This window comes from Oncorhynchus tshawytscha, linkage group LG22 (genome assembly GCF_018296145.1).
Source record: "Oncorhynchus tshawytscha isolate Ot180627B linkage group LG22, Otsh_v2.0, whole genome shotgun sequence".
Classification (NCBI taxonomy): domain Eukaryota; kingdom Metazoa; phylum Chordata; class Actinopteri; order Salmoniformes; family Salmonidae; genus Oncorhynchus; species Oncorhynchus tshawytscha.
Genome location: NC_056450.1, coordinates 18469658 through 18488093, shown reverse-complemented (window position 1 = coordinate 18488093; position 18436 = coordinate 18469658). Strand labels below are relative to the sequence as shown.

Below are 18436 nucleotides of genomic sequence, written 5' to 3'. Positions count from 1 at the left end.
GGACAGAGACATGGGCAGGGACAGAGAGACATGGGCAGGGACAGAGAGACATGGGCAGGGGCAGAGATGTGGACAGAGAGACATGGGCAGGGACAGAGAGACAGGGACAGAGAGACATGGACAGAAAGACATGGACAGAAAGACATGGACAGGGACAGAGAGACATGGACAGAGAGACATGGACAGAGAGACATGGACAGAGAGACATGGACAGAGAGACAGAGACAGAGAGACAGAGAAAGGGACAGAGAGACATGGGCAGGGACCGAGAGACATGGGCAGAGAGACAGGGACAGAGAGACATGGGCAGGGACAGAGACAGGGACAGAGAGACATGGGCAGGGGCAGAGACGTGGGCAGAGAGACATGGGCAGGGGCAGAGACGTGGGCAGAGAGATATGGGCAGGGACAGAGAGACAGGGACAGAGAGACATGGACATGGGCAGGGACAGAGAGACAGAGAGACAGGGACATGGGCAGGGACAGAGAGACAGGGACATGGGCAGGGACAGAGACAAAGAGACAGGGACACAGACAGAGACAGGGACAGAAAGACAGACAGGGACAGAGAGACAGGGACATGGACAGAGAGACAGGGACATGGGCAGGGACAGAGACAGGGACAGAAAGACAGACAGAGACAGGCACAGAAAGACAGACAGAGACAGGGACAGAGACAGGCACAGAAAGACAGACAGGGACAGAGACAGGCCCAAAACAACAAGCCAACCACGCTTCAAAAACTATCTGAAAGATATGAAAACACACACAGCAGTGCTTCTTCTCTCTGTGAGCTATAATTAGTCAGAAGTGCTACCCCCTCTTTACTCATCTTTGAACAGACCACATCCTCTTTTAACTCCTTCTTCTTCTCTCGGTCTTACTGGCCGTATTCAGTCTCAGCTCTCACAGACAGACATGGCCGAGCTCTGCTTTGCCCTGGGCCATCCCATAACACCACTAGAGATCAGGGGGCTGGTGTAACCATGGTAACCATGGCAGGCAAAAGGAAGCACAGTTTATAAAAACACAACAATGAGAGAGAAAGAGACACTTCCTGTTTGCAGAGTTTAGCTTCTTCCGAACCAGTCACTTCTGATGAGATATTTATGAATCGTAAAGCTATAACCAAAGTGAAGCTCACAGTGGCCAAATTAACAGAAATACACACGCCAGATCAAATATAGAACATATGCTAAATGTACACTTTCCTACTGTTCTGAGAGGAACAGTAGTAAACGGAATGTACACCAGATGTCTCTACAAATAAACCATGATTGTAGAGCTATAGCTCTACAACTATTCAGACAGGCTCAGTCAAATGCATGTGCTGCTAGCTCAGTATTGTCAAGACCAAGCTATTCAAGACCTTTATATTTTCTTCTTCACGTTACATTTGAGCTGAAAGACCAGGGGCCAGCAGGAGCCTCCTCTCCCCCTCTCCCCCTCTCCAGCCCATAGCCCAGCCAGTAAATGGCTGAAGGGGAGCTGCTACCCATTCAACTGAGTTGATTAATGTCTAACTCTCACTCCATAGGCCCTGAGGACATCAAACTAATTAACCAACAGCAACAGAGAGAGGAGAGATGGAAAGGGTTAGTAAGGGATTGATAGTAAAAACCAGGTCATTGACTCCTAGAAAACTGAATGGGGCAAGTATTTTGTTGTTACCAATGCAGCCATTTTGATCTCAATATCAGATCATATCTGGGCAAGAATTACGTTTTCAATTAACATGGTCAAAAAGAAACAAAAATAGGTTTTTAGCAAAGAGCAATATCTCAAGCAAGATTTTTGCTGAGACTGTCTGGGAGTGGTCTGAGTTAGAAGGGGAAAACAGAAAACTAGCTGTTATTGGCGAGGGGTTTGGAACTCCTTCTTATTGGTCTATTAACTCATTTACCGCCTGGTGATGTCATCAGGCAGGCCAAAACTCCATCCCACCAAAGCAGGCTGTCTTTTCAATAGTGCTGAGCGATTAACTGACATGTCTGTTATTTTTCCGTTTTTAAACAACTAATTGACTGACGTCGGTTCAATTATTTGAATACATTTTTCTGATAAATCAGATCCAGCCTCAACTGTGCAATGTAGTAAGAAGTTGTAGTTTCCAACAGGCCGATATTCTACATAGTTTAACGCATAATAAGTGGTAATTAACTACAATGACCATAATCCATTGCACATCTACTTGTAAGGTCTGTGTTTCTTTTACGCCTGCTACGGAAGAGACAAAGAATGTGCGAACGGGCTCGTGTCGTGAAGATCTTCGTGGGCTATACTCAGCCTTGTCTCAGGGTAGTAAGTTGGGGGTCTGTTGATATCCCTTTAGTGGTGTGGGGGCTGTGCTTTGGCAAAGTGGGTGGGGTTATAACCTGCCTTGTTGGCCGTGTCCGGGGGTATCATTGGACAGGGCCACAGTGTCCCCCGACCCACCCCTGTCTAAGCCTCCAGTATGTATACTGAAATCGTCTATGTGACAGGGGGCTAGGGTCAGTCTGTTATATCTGGTGTAATTCTTCTGTCTTATCTGGTGTCCTGTGTGAATTGTAAGTATGCTGCCTCTAATTCTCTGCCTCTCCCCCGTCCCAGAGGACCTGATCCCTAGGACCATGCCTCAGGACTACCTGGCCTGATGACTCCTTGTTGTCCCCTGTCCACCTGTCCATGCTGCTGCTCCAGTTTCAACTGTTCTGTCTGCGGCTATGGAACCTTAACCTGTTCACCAGACGTGCTACCTTGTCCCGCACCTGCTGTCTCGGCCTCTGAATGCTTGGCTATGAAAAGCCAACTGACAATTACTCCTCAGGCACTGACCTGGTGCACCCTCTACAACCACTGATTATAATTTGACCCTGCTGGTCATCTATGACCGTTTGAACATCTTGAAGAACAATCTGCCCTTAAATGGCCATGTACTCTTATAATCTCCACCCGGTACAGACAGAAGAGGATTGGCCACCCCTCAGAGCCTGGTTCCTCTCTACCCGGTACAGACAGAAGAGGAATGGCCACCCCTCAGAGCCTGGTTCCTCTCTAGGTTTCTTCCTAGGTTTCTGTCTTTCTAGGGAGTTTTTCCTAGCCAATGTGCTTCTACACCTGCATTGCTTGCTGCTTGGGGTTTTGGGTTTCTGTACAGCACTTTGTGACATCTGCTGATGTAAAAATGACTTTATAAATACATTTCATTGATTGATATACAGTGCATTCGGAAAGTATTCAGACTCCTTCACTTTTCCACATTTTGTTACGTTACAGCCTTATTCTAATTTTTATTTTATTTTTTATGTTACTTAATGTACACACAATACCCCATTGGGACAAAGCGAAAACAGGTTTTTACAAATTTTTGCAAATGTTTTTAAGAAAATACCGTATTTACATATGTATTCGGAGCCTTTGCTATGAGACTAGAAATTGAGCTCAGGTGCATCCTGTTTACATTGATCATCTTTGAGATGTTTCTACAACTTGATTGGAATCCACCTGTGGTAAATTCAATTGATTGGACAAGATTTGGAAAGACAAACTCCAGTCTAATATAAGGTCCCACAGTTGACAGTGAATGTCGGAGCAAAAACCAAGCCATGAGGTCGAAGGAATTGCCCGTAGAGCTCCGAGACAGGATTGTGTCGAGGCACAGATCTGGGGAAGGGTACCAACAAATGTCTGCAGCATTAAAGGTCCAAGAACACAGTGGCCTCCATCATTCTTAAATGGAAGAAGTTTGGAACCACCAAGACTCTTCAGAGCTGGTCGTCCAGCCAAACTGAGCAATTGGGGGAGAAGGGCTTTGGTCAGGGAGGTGACCAAGAACCCGATGGTCACTCTGACAGAGCTCCAGAGTTCCTCTGTGGAGATGGGAGAACCTTCCAGAAGGACAACAATCTGTAGAACTGCACCAATCAGGCCTTTATGGTAGATTGGCCAGACAGAGGCCACTCCTCAGTAAAAGGCACATGACCACCCGCTTGTTTTATTCTGTGTTATTACAGCATTCAAACCAAATAATTTAAAAAACGTGATTCTTTTTAATAATTGAACCCGAAACTGAACCGACATCAAAACGCACTAATCTCTCAGCACTACTTTTCAAACAGCTTACACTAAAAAGGCATTGTCATAATGTTCACATTACAGTAATATTCCAACCTCAGTGGTGAAAACATAGGCAAAACATGTTTTTGCCTGCACTGGGCCTTTAAACAATGATAGTGTTTTTGTCTTAACCATTGCTAAATCAACCTTGTGCAACCCAGGATCTCCAATTATAGTGTGTGTCGACCGCAATCCCAGATACCCTGATCTGTCAGTACTTCTACATCCCCTTCTCTCTCTGTCTTTCTCTCAGTTCCATCTCTCTCGCTCTCTCTTTTTCTCTCTCTCCCTCTGTTTTACTCAACTCCTCTTTTTCCCCTTCTTTTTGAGGGTCTGAAGGAATCCACAGCTGTCAGCGGCTTTCAGACCCTCTGCTTCAGAAGCAGCTGCCCTGCAAACAGTAATGAGTCATTAGGACATCAAGAAATGGGTCGGCAGGGTAGCCTAGTGGTTAGAGCATTGGACTAGTTCCCCGTTTGTCCCAGGGACATCCCCGAGGACATTTTCAGGATGTTCCTTTGGGACCATCATGCAACATTCTTAGAACATTCTCAGAACGTCAGAGGGATAACGTCACGCCGAAACCCTTAATCAAATCAAAGTTTCTTTGTCACGTGCACAGAATACAACAGGTTTCACCTTACAGTGAAATGCTAACTTACAGGCTCTAACCAGGTATTAGGTGAACAATAGGAAAGTAAATAAATAAAAACAACAGTAAAAAAGACAGTGAGAATGACAGTAGCGAGGCTATAACAGTAGTGAGGCTATAAACGTAGCGAGGCTATATACAGTAGTGAGGCTATGTACACTAGTGAGGCTATAAACGTAGCGAGGCTATATATAGTAGTGAGGCTATAACAGTAGCGAGGCTATAACAGTAGTGAGGCTATGTACACTAGTGAGGCTATAAACGTAGCGAGGCTATATACAGTAGTGAGGCTATATACAGTAGTGAGGCTATAACAGTAGCGAGGCTATGTACAGTAGCGAGGCTATAACAGTAGCGAGGCTATATACAGTAGTGAGGCTATAACAGTAGTGAGGCTATGTACAGTAGTGAGGCTATAACAGTAGTGAGGCTATATACAGTAGTGAGGCTATATACAGTAGCGAGGCTATAAACGTAGCGAGGCTATAAACGTAGCGAGGCTATGTACAGTAGCGAGGCTATAACAGTAGCGAGGCTATGTACAGTAGTGAGGCTATAAACAATAGCGAGGCTATGTACAGTAGTGAGGCTATAACAGTAGCGAGGCTATGTACAGTAGTGAGGCTATAACAGTAGCGAGGCTATGTACAGTAGTGAGGCTATAACAGTAGCGAGGCTATGTACAGTAGTGAGGCTATAACAGTAGCGAGGCTATGTACAGTAGTGAGGCTATAACAGTAGCGAGGCTATATACAATAGCGAGGCTTTATACAATAGTGAGGCTATGTACTATAGTGAGGCTATAAACAGTAGCGAGGCTATAAACAGTAGCGAGGCTATGTACAGTAGTGAGGCTATAACAGTAGTGAGGCTATAACAGTAGCGAGGCTATAAACGTAGCGAGGCTATATACAGGCACCAGTTAGTCAGGCTGATTGAGGTAGTATGTACATGTAGATATGGTTAAAGTGACTATGCATATATGATAAACAGAGAGTAGCAGTAGCGTAAGAGGGGTTGGCGGGTGGTGGGACACAATGCAGATAGCCCGGTTAGCCAATGTGCGAGGGCACTGGTTTGTCGGGCCAATTGAGGTAGTATGTACATGAATGTATAGTTAAAGTGACTATGCATATATGATAAACAGGGGTTGGGAGGAGGCACACAATGCAAATAGTCCGGGTAGCCTTTTGATTACCTGTTTGGGAGTCTTATGGCTTGGTGGTAAAAACTGTTGAGAAGCCTTTTTGTCCTAGACTTGGCACTCCGGTACCGCTTGCCATGCGTAGTAGAGAGAACAGTCTATGACTGGGGTGGCTGGGTGGCTCTTTGACAATTTTTAGGGCCTTCCTCTTACACCGCCTGGTGTAGAGGTCCTGGATGGCAGCTTAGCCCTAGTGATGTACTGGGCCGTACGCACTACCCTCTGTAGTGCCTTGCGGTCAATTGCCGTTTAGCCCATTCTAGTTTGTTGGTGATGTGGACACCAAGGAACTAGAAGCTCTCAACCTGTTCCACTACAGCCCCGTCGATAAGAATGGTGGCGTGCTCGGTCCTCCTTTTCCTGTAGTCCACAATCATCTCCTTAGTCTTGGTTACTTTGAGGGATAAATCCAATCAAATCAAATCAAATTTTATTTGTCACATACACATGGTTAGCAGATGTTAAAGCGAGTGTAGCGAAATGCTTGTGCTTCTAGTTCCGACAATGCAGTAATAACCAACAAGTAATCTAACTAACAATTCCAAAACTACTGTCTTATACACAGTGTAAGGGGATAAAGAATATGTACATAAGAATATATGAATGAGTGATGGTACAGAGCAGCATAGGCAAGATACAGTAGATGGTATCGAGTACAGTATATACATATGAGATGAGTATGTAAACAAAGTGGCATAGTTAAAGTGGCTAGTGATACATGTATTACATAAGGATACAGTCGATGATATAGAGTACAGTATATACGTATGCATATGAGATGAATAATGTAGGGTAAGTAACATTATATAAGGTAGCATTGTTTAAAGTGGCTAGTGATATATTTACATCATTTCCCATCAATTCCCATTATTAAAGTGGCTGGAGTTGAGTCAGTGTCAGTGTGTTGGCAGCAGCCACTCAATGTTAGTGGTGGCTGTTTAACAGTCTGATGGCCTTGAGATAGAAGCTGTTTTTCAGTCTCTCGGTCCCAGCTTTGATGCACCTGTACTGACCTCGCCTTCTGGATGATAGCGGGGTGAACAGGCAGTGGCTCGGGTGGTTGTTGTCCTTGATGATCTTTATGACCTTCCTGTAACATCGGGTGGTGTAGGTGTCCTGGAGGGCAGGTAGTTTGCCCCCGGTGATGCATTGTGCAGACCTCACTACCCTCTGGAGAGCCTTACGGTTGAGGGCGGAGCAGTTGCCGTACCAGGCGGTGATACAGCCCGCCAGGATGCTCTCGATTGTGCATCTGTAGAAGTTTGTGAGTGCTTTTGGTGACAAGCCGAATTTCTTCAGCCTCCTGAGGTTGAAGAGGCGCTGCTGCGCCTTCTTCACGATGCTGTCTGTGTGAGTGGACCAATTCAGTTTGCCACGCAGTCATGGGTGAACAGGGAGTACAGGAGAGGGCTCAGAACGCACCCTTATGGGGCCCCAGTGTTGAGGATCAGCGGGGAGGAGATGTTGTTGACTACCCTCACCACCTAGGGAGGGGGCCCGTCAAGAAGTCCAGTACCCAGTTGCACAGGGCGGGGTCGAGACCCAGGGTCTCGAGCTTGATGACGAGCTTGGAGGGTACTATGGTGTTGAATGCCGAGCTGTAGTCAATGAACAGCATTCTCACATAGGTATTCCTCTTGTCCAGATGGGTTAGGGCAGTGTGCAGTGTGGTTGAGATTGCATCGTCTGTGGACCTATTTGGGCGGTAAGCAAATTGGAGTGGGTCTAGGGTGTCAGGTAGGGTGGAGGTGATATGGTCCTTGACTAGTCTCTCAAAGCACTTCATGATGACGGAAGTGAGTGCTACGGGGCGGTAGTCGTTTAGCTCAGTTACCTTAGCTTTCTTGGGAACAGGAACAATGGTGGCCCTCTTGAAGCATGTGGGAACAGCAGACTGGCATAGGGATTGATTGAATATGTCCGTAAACACACCGGCCAGCTGGTCTGTGCATGCTCTGAGGGCGCGGCTGGGGATGCCGTCTGGGCATAGGTTGTTATTCTGGCACCACACGGCCAGGTCTCTGACCTCCTCCCTATAGGCTGTCTCGTCGTTGTCGGTGATCAGGCCTACCACTGTTGTGTCGTCTGCAAACTTAATGATTGTGTTGAGTCGTGCCTGGCCATGCAGTCGTGGGTGAACAGGGAGTACAGGGGGGGACTGAGCATGCACCCCTGAGGGGCTCCAGTATTGAGGATCAGCATGGCAGATGTGTTGCTACCTACCCTCACCACCTGGTGGCGGCCCATCAGGAAGTCCAGGATCCAGTTGCAGAGGGAGGTGTTTAGTACCAGGATTCTTAACTTGGTGATGAGCTTTGAGGGTACTATGGTGTTGAACGCTGAGCTGTAATCAATAAATAGCATTCTCACGTAGGTGTTCCTTTTGGCCAGGTGGGAAAGGTTAGTGTGGAGTGCAATAGAGATTGCATCATCTGTGGATCTGTTTTGGCGGTATGCAAATTGGAGTGGGTCTAGGGTTTCTGGGATAATGGTGTTGATGTGAGCCATTACCAGCCTTTCAAAGAACTTCAATGTTACGGACATGAGTGTTACGGGTCTGTAGTCATTTAGGCAGGTTGGCTTTGTGTTCTTGGACACAGGGACTATGGTGGTCTGATTGAAACATATTGGTATTACAGACTCAATCAGGGACATGTTGAAAATGTCAGTGAAGACACCTGCCAGTTGGTTAGCACATGCCTGGAGCACACGTCCTGGTAATCCGTCTGGCCCCACAGCCTTGTGAATGTTGACCTGTTTAAAAGGTGTTACTCACATCGGCTACGGAGAGCGTGATCACACAGTCGTCGTGAACAGCTGATGCTCTCATGCATGCCTCAGTGTTGCTTGCCTCGAAGCGAGCATAGAAGTGATTTAGCTCGTCTGGTAGGCTCGTGTCACTGGGCAGCTCGTAGCTGTGCTTCCCTTTGTAGTCGGAGCCGGTGAAGTACAATTCAACTTTAGCCCTGTATTGACGTTTGGCCTGTTTGATGGTTCGTCGGAGATCATAGCAGAATTTCTTATAAGCTTCCAGGTTAGAGTCCCGCACTTTGAAAGCGGCAGCTCTACCCTTTAGCTCAGTGCGAATGTTGCCTGTAATCCATGGCTTCTGGTTGGGGTATGTACGTACTGTCACTGTGGGGACGACGTCCTCGATGCACTTATTGATAAAGCCAGTGACTGATGTGGTGTACTCCTCAATGCCATCGGAAGAATCCTGGAACATGTTCCAGTCTGTGATAGCAAAACAGTCCTGTAGTTTAGCATCTGCTTCATCTGACCACTTTTTTTTATAGAGTCACTGGTGCTTCCTGCTTTAATTTTTGCTTCTAAGCAGGAATCAGGAGGGTAGAATTGTGGGACCTAAAGGGAACGTCGCTGAATGTCCTCAGGACGTCCCCTGTTTGCTGGGTGGTGAGGCTATTCGGTTAGTCACTCCCTTAAAGCCAGTGTGTGTGTGTGTGTGTGTGTGTGTGTGTGTGTGTGTGTGTGTGTGTGTGTGTGTGTGTTTCCACCCCTCCAACATCAAACACATTCCCCACAGCCCCAGTGAGATAAGACACTCAACACAGCAACTCTCTCAAAGAGACTCTGCATGGCCCACTCATCACCCAGGCCCAACATACGTCAACACACCCACATCAACAACCCTCACAACAACACACACCTGTCTCAGCCATGCCACCACCGTATCACCACAACATCTCTTAGCAAGAAACTAAAACAAACATTGTTACGGACAGCCAGTCGAGTCAAGTGTTGCTGTGCTGTAGGCTACATGGTGTGACATGAAAGGTTGCACTTGTCTTGCATGCATCAATTACTGCGGTTTCATTCTATGTCATGTTACTTAAGAAGAGGATGCACCCAGTAAAGGACTACATAGCGCTCTCTCAACAAGCCTGTTGCACTGAACCATGGAGGAGCAACCTGTACTGTATAACCATGACTACAAAGTGAAACACAATTTCCTGCATCACCCTGAGAGCAGAACAGACGGGTAAACGAAAGTTCCCGCCACTTGACCCAGAGGTCAGCAGTATGGGGACGTTGTGTAGTGAACCCCGGTCTGGCTCCTGGGTGGGGAGAGAGGGGCGAGAAGAGAGAAGAAAGGCCCCTGGATTGCTAACCCTAAGGTACTATGAAAACAGAACATTCATGGCCAGTCCAGCTTGGCTGAGACACAGAAAGGAAAGAGGACAGTTTCTGCTCCATTTTACTGCTCTCTGAGAGAAGAGGAGAGGCTACAGTATAATTCAGTGGTTAAGGTAAACGGCATATGAGTGCACACAAAAATGCAGATAATGACATCTTTCTGACATCCGTGCATCTCTCTTTTCTCTCCTGTCTCTCGCCAAGTTTAAGTCCCGGTGTCCCTCTGCAGTTATCAAGATTTCTTTCTATCCCTCTCCCTATCGCACACTCTCTGAGACTTTTAAACTTTAACAACTGTTCTGGGAAAACAATGAATATGCAGAGTCACGCTTTTCTGACTGAATGAACAACAACAGAAGAGGACATTAAAATTCTTGGTAACACACACACGCATGTACACACACACACACACACACACACACACACACACACAAAACGCACGCACTCACACTGAATACATAACTGCAAAACCCACAGTCGTTATCGGAGACCAGAAACGTATCCATCTCCAAATCCAGTAAGCAAACCTCAGAGCTATAAGTAGATTTATTTTTCTTGGTTCCTGGCATTCAAAGTTAACACAGGTAGACCATGAGACCATTAGCAGAGCATCAGGCCATTAACTGACTTGAGCTCCTGGTGCAGAGCTGGGAGTTTGCTTAAGGTGACTTGGTAACTTTTTAACATGTCCAACTGGCCTGAGAGGTAAATGCTATATGTATATGCTGCCGTTATGAAACCAATTCCTGGACAGCATGACTAGGGACACAATTTACAGGCCTGCCTCAGGGATCCAGACTCACATTTCACATTCAACAATGTTTGGTTCCACAGATAACAAGGTCTGTCACCACAAGGAATATGTATCTACCTGTATCAAATTATTTCATGGATCTAAAGGACAGCAAACGATCAATCTATCCAACTTCAGTCGAGTTGTATACAGGACTAATACAGGACTAGAAGTCTCTGCCTCCCTGACTAAAAGTTCAATTGAACCCTCTGGGCTTTTTCTCTCAAGACAGCAACGGGAGGGAAGGAGGGAGTCAGCTGACCCGGGTTTCAGTCAGAAACAGGAAACGTGATCTTTACTGCAGCTCCTTGCAAAACAATCTTGCTATTGTTATCTCCATTTTCCTCCATTCCTGGTATGTTAAGGGAAATGTAAGACTATATTTTTTGAGGGTTTGTGAGTTCTCTTCCCCTTCACTCTCCGTATCACAACCCTTCACTCTGTGGTTTCACAAGCAACAAATACCTTGTCCAGACAAACAGCAAACCACAGACACGTACTCAGTTCCAGACTCTGAATAGGCTGGCATGATCCAAATCCAAACTGCTGGAAAATATCTTTAACTGATATTGAGCTTCTTGCTATGGAATGATACACTACCGTCTGGGCACATAACACATCGCAGACGCAGTACCTTTCCCCTGGCATGTGGCAGTAGAATCACAACAGGAGGATCTGAGGAACAACCACAGCACAGCGCTGACGGACCACAGCCTAGTTTTAATTACCTCATTGATTTAACTTCAATTAAAGGGGCTTGTTGTGTGTCTCATCAGAGCAACAGCAGCAGCTAGCGGAGAATGAGACGCACAGCCCTCTGATGAATAGCGACAGGGACAGAGGAGAAGGGTCGTGTCAGTTGGCCTGGACGGACACACATGAAACTGGACACTGCAGCCTCGGCCATGACCTCACTCTGTTTTTGTAAGGAAATCGGACTCGTTTGGAAGGATGGAACATAAGCCTGGCACAGCAAGAGCTAGCAGTCAGAGCAAATACATACACTCAGACTGTAGCCGTCGGTGCCAACTATTCCACACACGTAATAAGCATGTTAGCCTTTACAATGAACACTGTTTGATAGTTCAAACAGGATTCATCCCCATCAGACTCAAAACAACAACATACACAGTACATGTTTTACTTAATCATATGTACTGTGTTTGTCATTCTGGGAGTACTTTGTGGTGTGAAAACATAAGAATATAGGATCCCCTATCCAAAAGATTGGATCCCCTACCCTACTGTAGTGTTGTGTGTACGTGTGTGCGTGTGTTGCTCTAAAAGTTCATATATCTAGAGAATCACGTGTTTAAAGTGAAAATACTTTACTTCCTCTGACAAATCATGAACTATGACATGCTCATCATCATTAGCAGCGCTCAACCCAGAACATATTTGTCAGTGCATAGATTGTTATAGACATAGAGAATAGGCTAGATCTGAACGTTTCTGACAACTGCATAACTGTTCTGACTTGTTCAAAGAACCTTGAATAGCGGGTGGGTTGGTGACATGCAAACAGATGTAGCCCATCTAAAAAAAATGTCTCATTCTGAAAAAAAAACCAATATATATATATATATATATATATATATATATATATATATATATATATATATATGTGTGTGTGTGTGTGTGTGTGTGTGTGTGTGTGTGTAGGCCAGGCCTATTCTGAAGACCGTGAGGTGATATGCAGCAATGAGTTGTTACATTGTCATTTCACGGCTGAAGTGACACATTTAGGGGGCATACCTGCCACTCTTGAAAAAACGCTGTCCCGTTGGTCTTTGTCTAGGGTAGGTCCCGACGCCGTGATTGCATCTGCAGACCGGAGAGAGAAAGTTTATTATTCACAATCATCAGAGCAATGAACTATCAATGTTATCTTCGTGATAGATAACATCAAACATATGTATCAAAAGTCTAGGCTGTCTAAAACAAATGACCTTACACAGCTTTCAGAAAAAAAGAAAGAAACACTTTGCTGCCGACAAAAAGTATCGCGAACTTTCTTGTAACAATTCAACAATGGAATTCCTTTTCTCACTCGGAGAAAACCTGTTGCCCTGGCCTGAACATCTGCTCTGAGGGGGATGCCATGGAAACGAGAAGGGAGAGAAATAACATGCCTACATTTACAAGACGGCCCTGCGAGGAGAGGTTGATTGTAGCCCCAATTAAATCGGCTTGTTTCAAAACGTTGCCAACCTATTTCTAGAATGACAGACCTGGCTGCGGTGCACATAAACATAACCAGTATAATACATTCCCAGGTATAGAGTAGTCTACTGCTGCAATATAACCCCGAACAATTATCTGAGATCTCGCAAGTTATGGGCATGAAAGAAAATGTGTTACCTTGTAAGAATAAGTCACAAAATAACTCCACATTCTAAAACTGGCTACTCCTCCAAAAACAAAAACAAAAGGCAATGATATGATTCGTCCTGTGAAGCCTAGGCTATTGTGAAAGGACTTACAGGGAACGGGACCAGGGTCAAAGGATGAGATTCGTCAGTAGTACAAGAGAGTAAGGAAGAAAGAGTTGTCGCAAGCAACTTGGTAAGTCCAGCCCCTGAAGAAGACGAAAATAGAAATCTAGGCGGGTAGCACCAAAAATAGCGTTGACATCACACAACTTCTCTCTGCCATTGTTTCAGCATAGGAGCTTCCTATTGGTACACTCTGTAGCCAATCCGAACACCGTACTTTTTCCTGCCCGAAACTTTGTTCATAGTTTTTGTTCAGATGGCTTCTACAGCTCCACCTGCTGACATGGCAACCACTGTTTATTGCAAGAGTATAACTATGTTAGAGTCCTCTACTCGTACTTTTTGGACAACGCTATTATAAACATGTAATAAGTTGTGTAATAATAAATATTCTCTGTTCCAATATGTTTCTCAATGTAGAATTTCCATGTGAACTTATGACATCAATCAAGTAAACCATACAGTATGATATAGAGTTTACAAGTGCTCTAGTAGCTATTGTCTCAATTAGCAGCATGTATGGTTATAGCAGAGAAATATGGATCTCTGAGAAAAGGTGAAAGTTAAAATGTAATTTGTCAGCTTTATCTGGGCATCTTCAATTTCAAAGACAAATTCTATGAAATGTCTTTATGAATGCGTACAGTAGCTCCTACGAAATGGTGAGATCTAAATAGTTACTAAGGGCTCCCTGTCTATCTGTTGGACAAGGTAACCCATGCACATTACTTTATCTGTCACCTCCCACAAACTCTTCCTGTGTTAACCTAATGCGTTGTTTAAAAGTAACAATACAAATAGTGATGTTTGGATTAAAACATCCAAATGACACAGTTGTCTACAGATGTAGGATCTTAACATGATCACCCTGTTGAAGGAGAACTTTCTTGCAATGCAGGACATTTTTTACTTGTTGTGTATTTGAGGTTTAAAAAGGATTCTGAAGTTTGTCATTTCCACTTTGGAATTTCAGACTTGATTTTCCCTTACAAAAACTGTTTCAACCCCTACAAAAATGTCTATTAATTATAATCCACATAATAATGCACATTTCCTGCTGTAGCAAACGGACTCAAAATCAGATCCTACAGGTGTACATCTTTTGCAGAGGAGCAAATAACACAATATGAGGGTTTGAGGTGGGAGTCGAGCATCACCTGCGTGTGCTGTGTGTGATGACAGGAAATGACAGAAAGGGATCTATGATAAAGAGTTCAGTCCATCCTTCAAAGGCTGGTTTCCCCGGCTTGAGCACTGCTTTCATTTCCACTCAACCTCCGTGATGCACTTTTCAAGCTCAACAGTAAAACAAACTGCTCATGCACACCAAGAACGAAACCTAATGCAGGCTGTGCTGTGGGTTATACTCGCCTTCACATGCGTATGCACAGGGGGAGCCCAGCACCCTTACCAGAAATCCTCCCAAAGTGTGGGTGTTTATGAGTGTGTGCATGTGTGTGTGGTTTGTCTTGTCAATTACACAATCCCCCAGTCTGAATCACGTCCGGCATGAGCTGAAAATAACAAGACCACAGTGTGTGTGACAGCGAAACGGCACAGCAGGCTAGCAGCCCACAGGGAGGCACACACACATGATCACAAACACAGGCAGAAGTTTAGGCGCACTGGCGAGGCGCTGGCCTATGTGAGCCACGCTGCACTGTAACACCCGAATGTAAAAGACAGGCAGCAGTGACCAATCTGTTGCTCTGGTTGAGACGGATGTTAAACTGTTTCACTTGACCCATATCATGCTGTGTCAGAGACGTGATGCATACAAACACTCTTTTAGAGGGACTGTATAAGACAATAAGAATTTCTAAGAATATAACTCAATCAAATGTATCCAAAATGTTTAAACAGAGGCTGGACATACAGCGGCCCAGTTAAAATATGTTGAAATGTATTTTTGTCGAATATTTCCCAGGTTCAGATGTCAGTTTATTTGAGTGGAAGAGGCCTCTATGTTAGTTCTATATGTACAGGATGTGGCCAGCTGTGAACTACATGTATTTACAGTTGCAGTCGGAAGTTTACATGCACTTAGATTGGTTTCAGTCATTAAAACTCGTTTTTCAACCACTCCACACATTTCTTGTTAACAAACTATATTTTGGCAAGTCGGTTAGGGCATCTACTTTGTGCATGACAAGTAATTTTTCCAACAATTGTTTACAGAGTGATTATTTCACTTATAATTCACTGTATCACAATTCCAGGGGGTCAGAAGTTGACTGTGCCTTTAAAAAGCTTGGAAAATTCCAGAAAATTATGTCATGGCTTTAGAAGCTTCTGATAGGCTAATTGACATCATTTGAGTCAATTGGAGGTGTACGTGTGGATGTATTTCAAGGCCTACCTTCAAACTCAGTGCCTCTTTGCTTGACATCATGGGAAAATCAAAAGAAATCAGCCAAGAACTCAGAAAAAAAAATGGTAGACCTTCACAAGTCTGGTTCATCCTTGGGAGCAATTTCCAAACGCCTGAAGGTACCACGTTCATCTGTACAAACAATAGTACGCAAGTATAAACACCATGGGACCCCGCAGCCGTCACACCGCTCAGGAAGGAGACGCGTTCTGTCTCCTAGAGATTAACATACTTTGGTGCGTTAGTACAAATCAATCCCAGAACAACAGCAAAGGACCTTGTGAAGATGCCAGAGGAAACAGGTACAAAGTATTTATATCCACAGTAAAACGAGTCCTATATCGACATAACCTGAAAGGCCGCTCAGCAAGGAAGAAGCCACTGCTCCAAAACCGCCATAAAAAAGACTACGGTTTTCAACTGCACATGGGGACAAAGATCGTACTTTTTGGAGAAATGACCTCTGGTCTGATGAAACAGACTAGACTTACAGACTTACTAAAGCACCTTATACCACCCACCACTGCGACCTGTATGCTCTAGTTGGCTGGCCCTCGCTACATATTCATCGCCAGACCCACTGGCTCCAGGTCATCTACAAGTCCATGCTAGGTAAAGCTCCGGCTTATCTCAGTTCACTGGTCACGATGGCAACACCCACCCGTAGCACGCACTCCAGCAGGTGTATCTCACTGATCATCCTTAAAGCCAACACCTCATTTGGCCGCCTTTCCTTCCAGTTCTCTGCTGCCTGTGACTGGAACGAATTGCAAAAATCACTGAAGTTGGAGACTTATCTCCCTTACCAACTTTAAACATCTGCTATCTGAGCAGCTAACCGATCGCTGCAGCTGTACATAGTCCATCGGTAAATAGCCCACCCAATCTACCTACCTCATCCCCATACTGTTTTTATTTATTTACTTTTCTGCTCTTTTGCACACCAGTATCTCTACCTGCACATGACCATCTGATCATTTATCACTCCAGTGTTAATCTGCTAAATTGTAATTTTTCACTCCTATGGCCTATTTATTGCCTACCTCCTCATGCCTTTTGCACACAATGTATATAGACTCTTTTTTTCCCTACTGTGTTATTGACTTGTTTATTGTTTACTCCATGTGTGACTCTGTGTTGTTGTCTGTTCACACTGCTATGCTTTATCTTGGCCAGGTCGCAGTTGTAAATGAGAACTTGTTCTCAACTAGCCTACCTGGTTAAATAAAGGTGGGAAAAAATAATAATAATAATAATGCTAATAGAGTGTATGTAAACTTCTGATCCACTGGGAATGTGATGAAAGAAATAAAAGCTGAAATAAATCACTCTCTCTACTATTATTCTAACATTTCACGTTCTTAAAATAAAGTGGTGATCCTAACTGACCTAAAACAGGGATGGTTTACCAGGATTAAATGTCAGGAATTGTGAAAAACTGAGTTTAAATGTATTTGGCTGAGGTGTATGTAAACTTCCGACTCCCACCTGCACAATTACACTGACAAGAACTCTTCGATTTCACACACATATTATAATCAGGATCAATACACAAAATAAGACAACGCTTCCAAAAAGTGCAAGATGAGTACTGTCAAAACCTAAACCATGTTCCATGGCAAGATCCTGGGATGCCTCTTAATTACATTAGAATTGACAGAATTTTTGCAACTTTGCTGTACATTCCAACTCAAGTCAATAAGACATAGATAGATACAGATATTATTTTAGGCCTTTCAGGACAAGACCTGGTAACCTCTGCCCAAGATCACAATGTGGTCCAGAGAGAGAGGGCATCAGACAGACGGGGACAGGGATGGAGGAAGGAGGGCATCAGACAGACGGGGACAGGGATGGAGGGAGGAGGGCATCAGACAGATGGGGACAGGGATGGAGGGAGGGAGGGAGGAGGGCATCAGACAGACAGGGAAAGGGATGGGGGAGGAGAGCATCAGACAGACGGGGACAGGGATGGAGGGAGGAGGGCATCAGACAGAAGGGGACAGGGATGGAGGAAGGAGGGCATCAGACAGACGGGGACAGGGATGGAGGAAGGAGGGCATCAGACAGATGAGGACAGGGATGGAGGGAGGAGGGCATCAGACAGACGGGGACAGGGATGGAGGGAGGAGGGCATCAGACAGATGGGGACAGGGATGGAGGGAGGAGGGCATCAGACAGATGGGGACAGGGATGGAGGAAGGAGGGCATCAGACAGATGGGGACAGGGATGGAGGGAGGAGGGCATCAGACAGATGGGGACAGGAATGGAGGGAGGAGGGCATCAGACAGATGGGGACAGGGATGGAGGAAGGAGGGCATCAGACAGATGGGGACAGGGATGGCGGGAGGAGGGCATCAGACAGATGGGGACAGGGATGGAGGGAGGGAGGAGGGCATCGGACAGACGGGGACAGGGATGGAGGGAGGGAGGGAGGGAGGAGGGAGAACAGTACAGTACAGACAGTATGTCTAAAGTCAAAGAGAGAACAGTAGAGTACAGACAGTATGTCTAAAGTCAAAGAGAGAACAGTAGAGTACAGACAGTATGTCTAAAGTCAAAGAGAGAACAGTAAAGAGGACAGACAGTATGTCTAAGTCAAAGAGAGAACAGTACAGTACAGACAGCATGGTCTAAAGTCAAAGAGAGAACAGTACAGTACAGACA

The 18436-nt window shown here is 45.2% G+C and overlaps 1 protein-coding gene across 6 annotated transcripts in view; it reads right to left on the bottom strand.

The window, feature by feature from the left end:
- The window catches only part of LOC112221537 (histone deacetylase 7), a 66709-nt gene that overhangs the window by 39987 nt on the left and 8286 nt on the right, over positions 1 to 18436 (bottom strand). For 4 of the 6 annotated variants that reach the window (XM_042303883.1, XM_042303881.1, XM_042303884.1 and 1 more), the window contains exon 2: positions 12658 to 12726. In XM_042303883.1, coding sequence (XP_042159817.1) covers positions 12658 to 12726 — 69 coding nt within the window. Of the gene's footprint in view, positions 1 to 12657; positions 12727 to 13263; positions 13538 to 18436 lie in introns of those variants that run through there. The other 2 variants (XM_042303886.1, XM_042303885.1) reach the window with 2 other exon arrangements.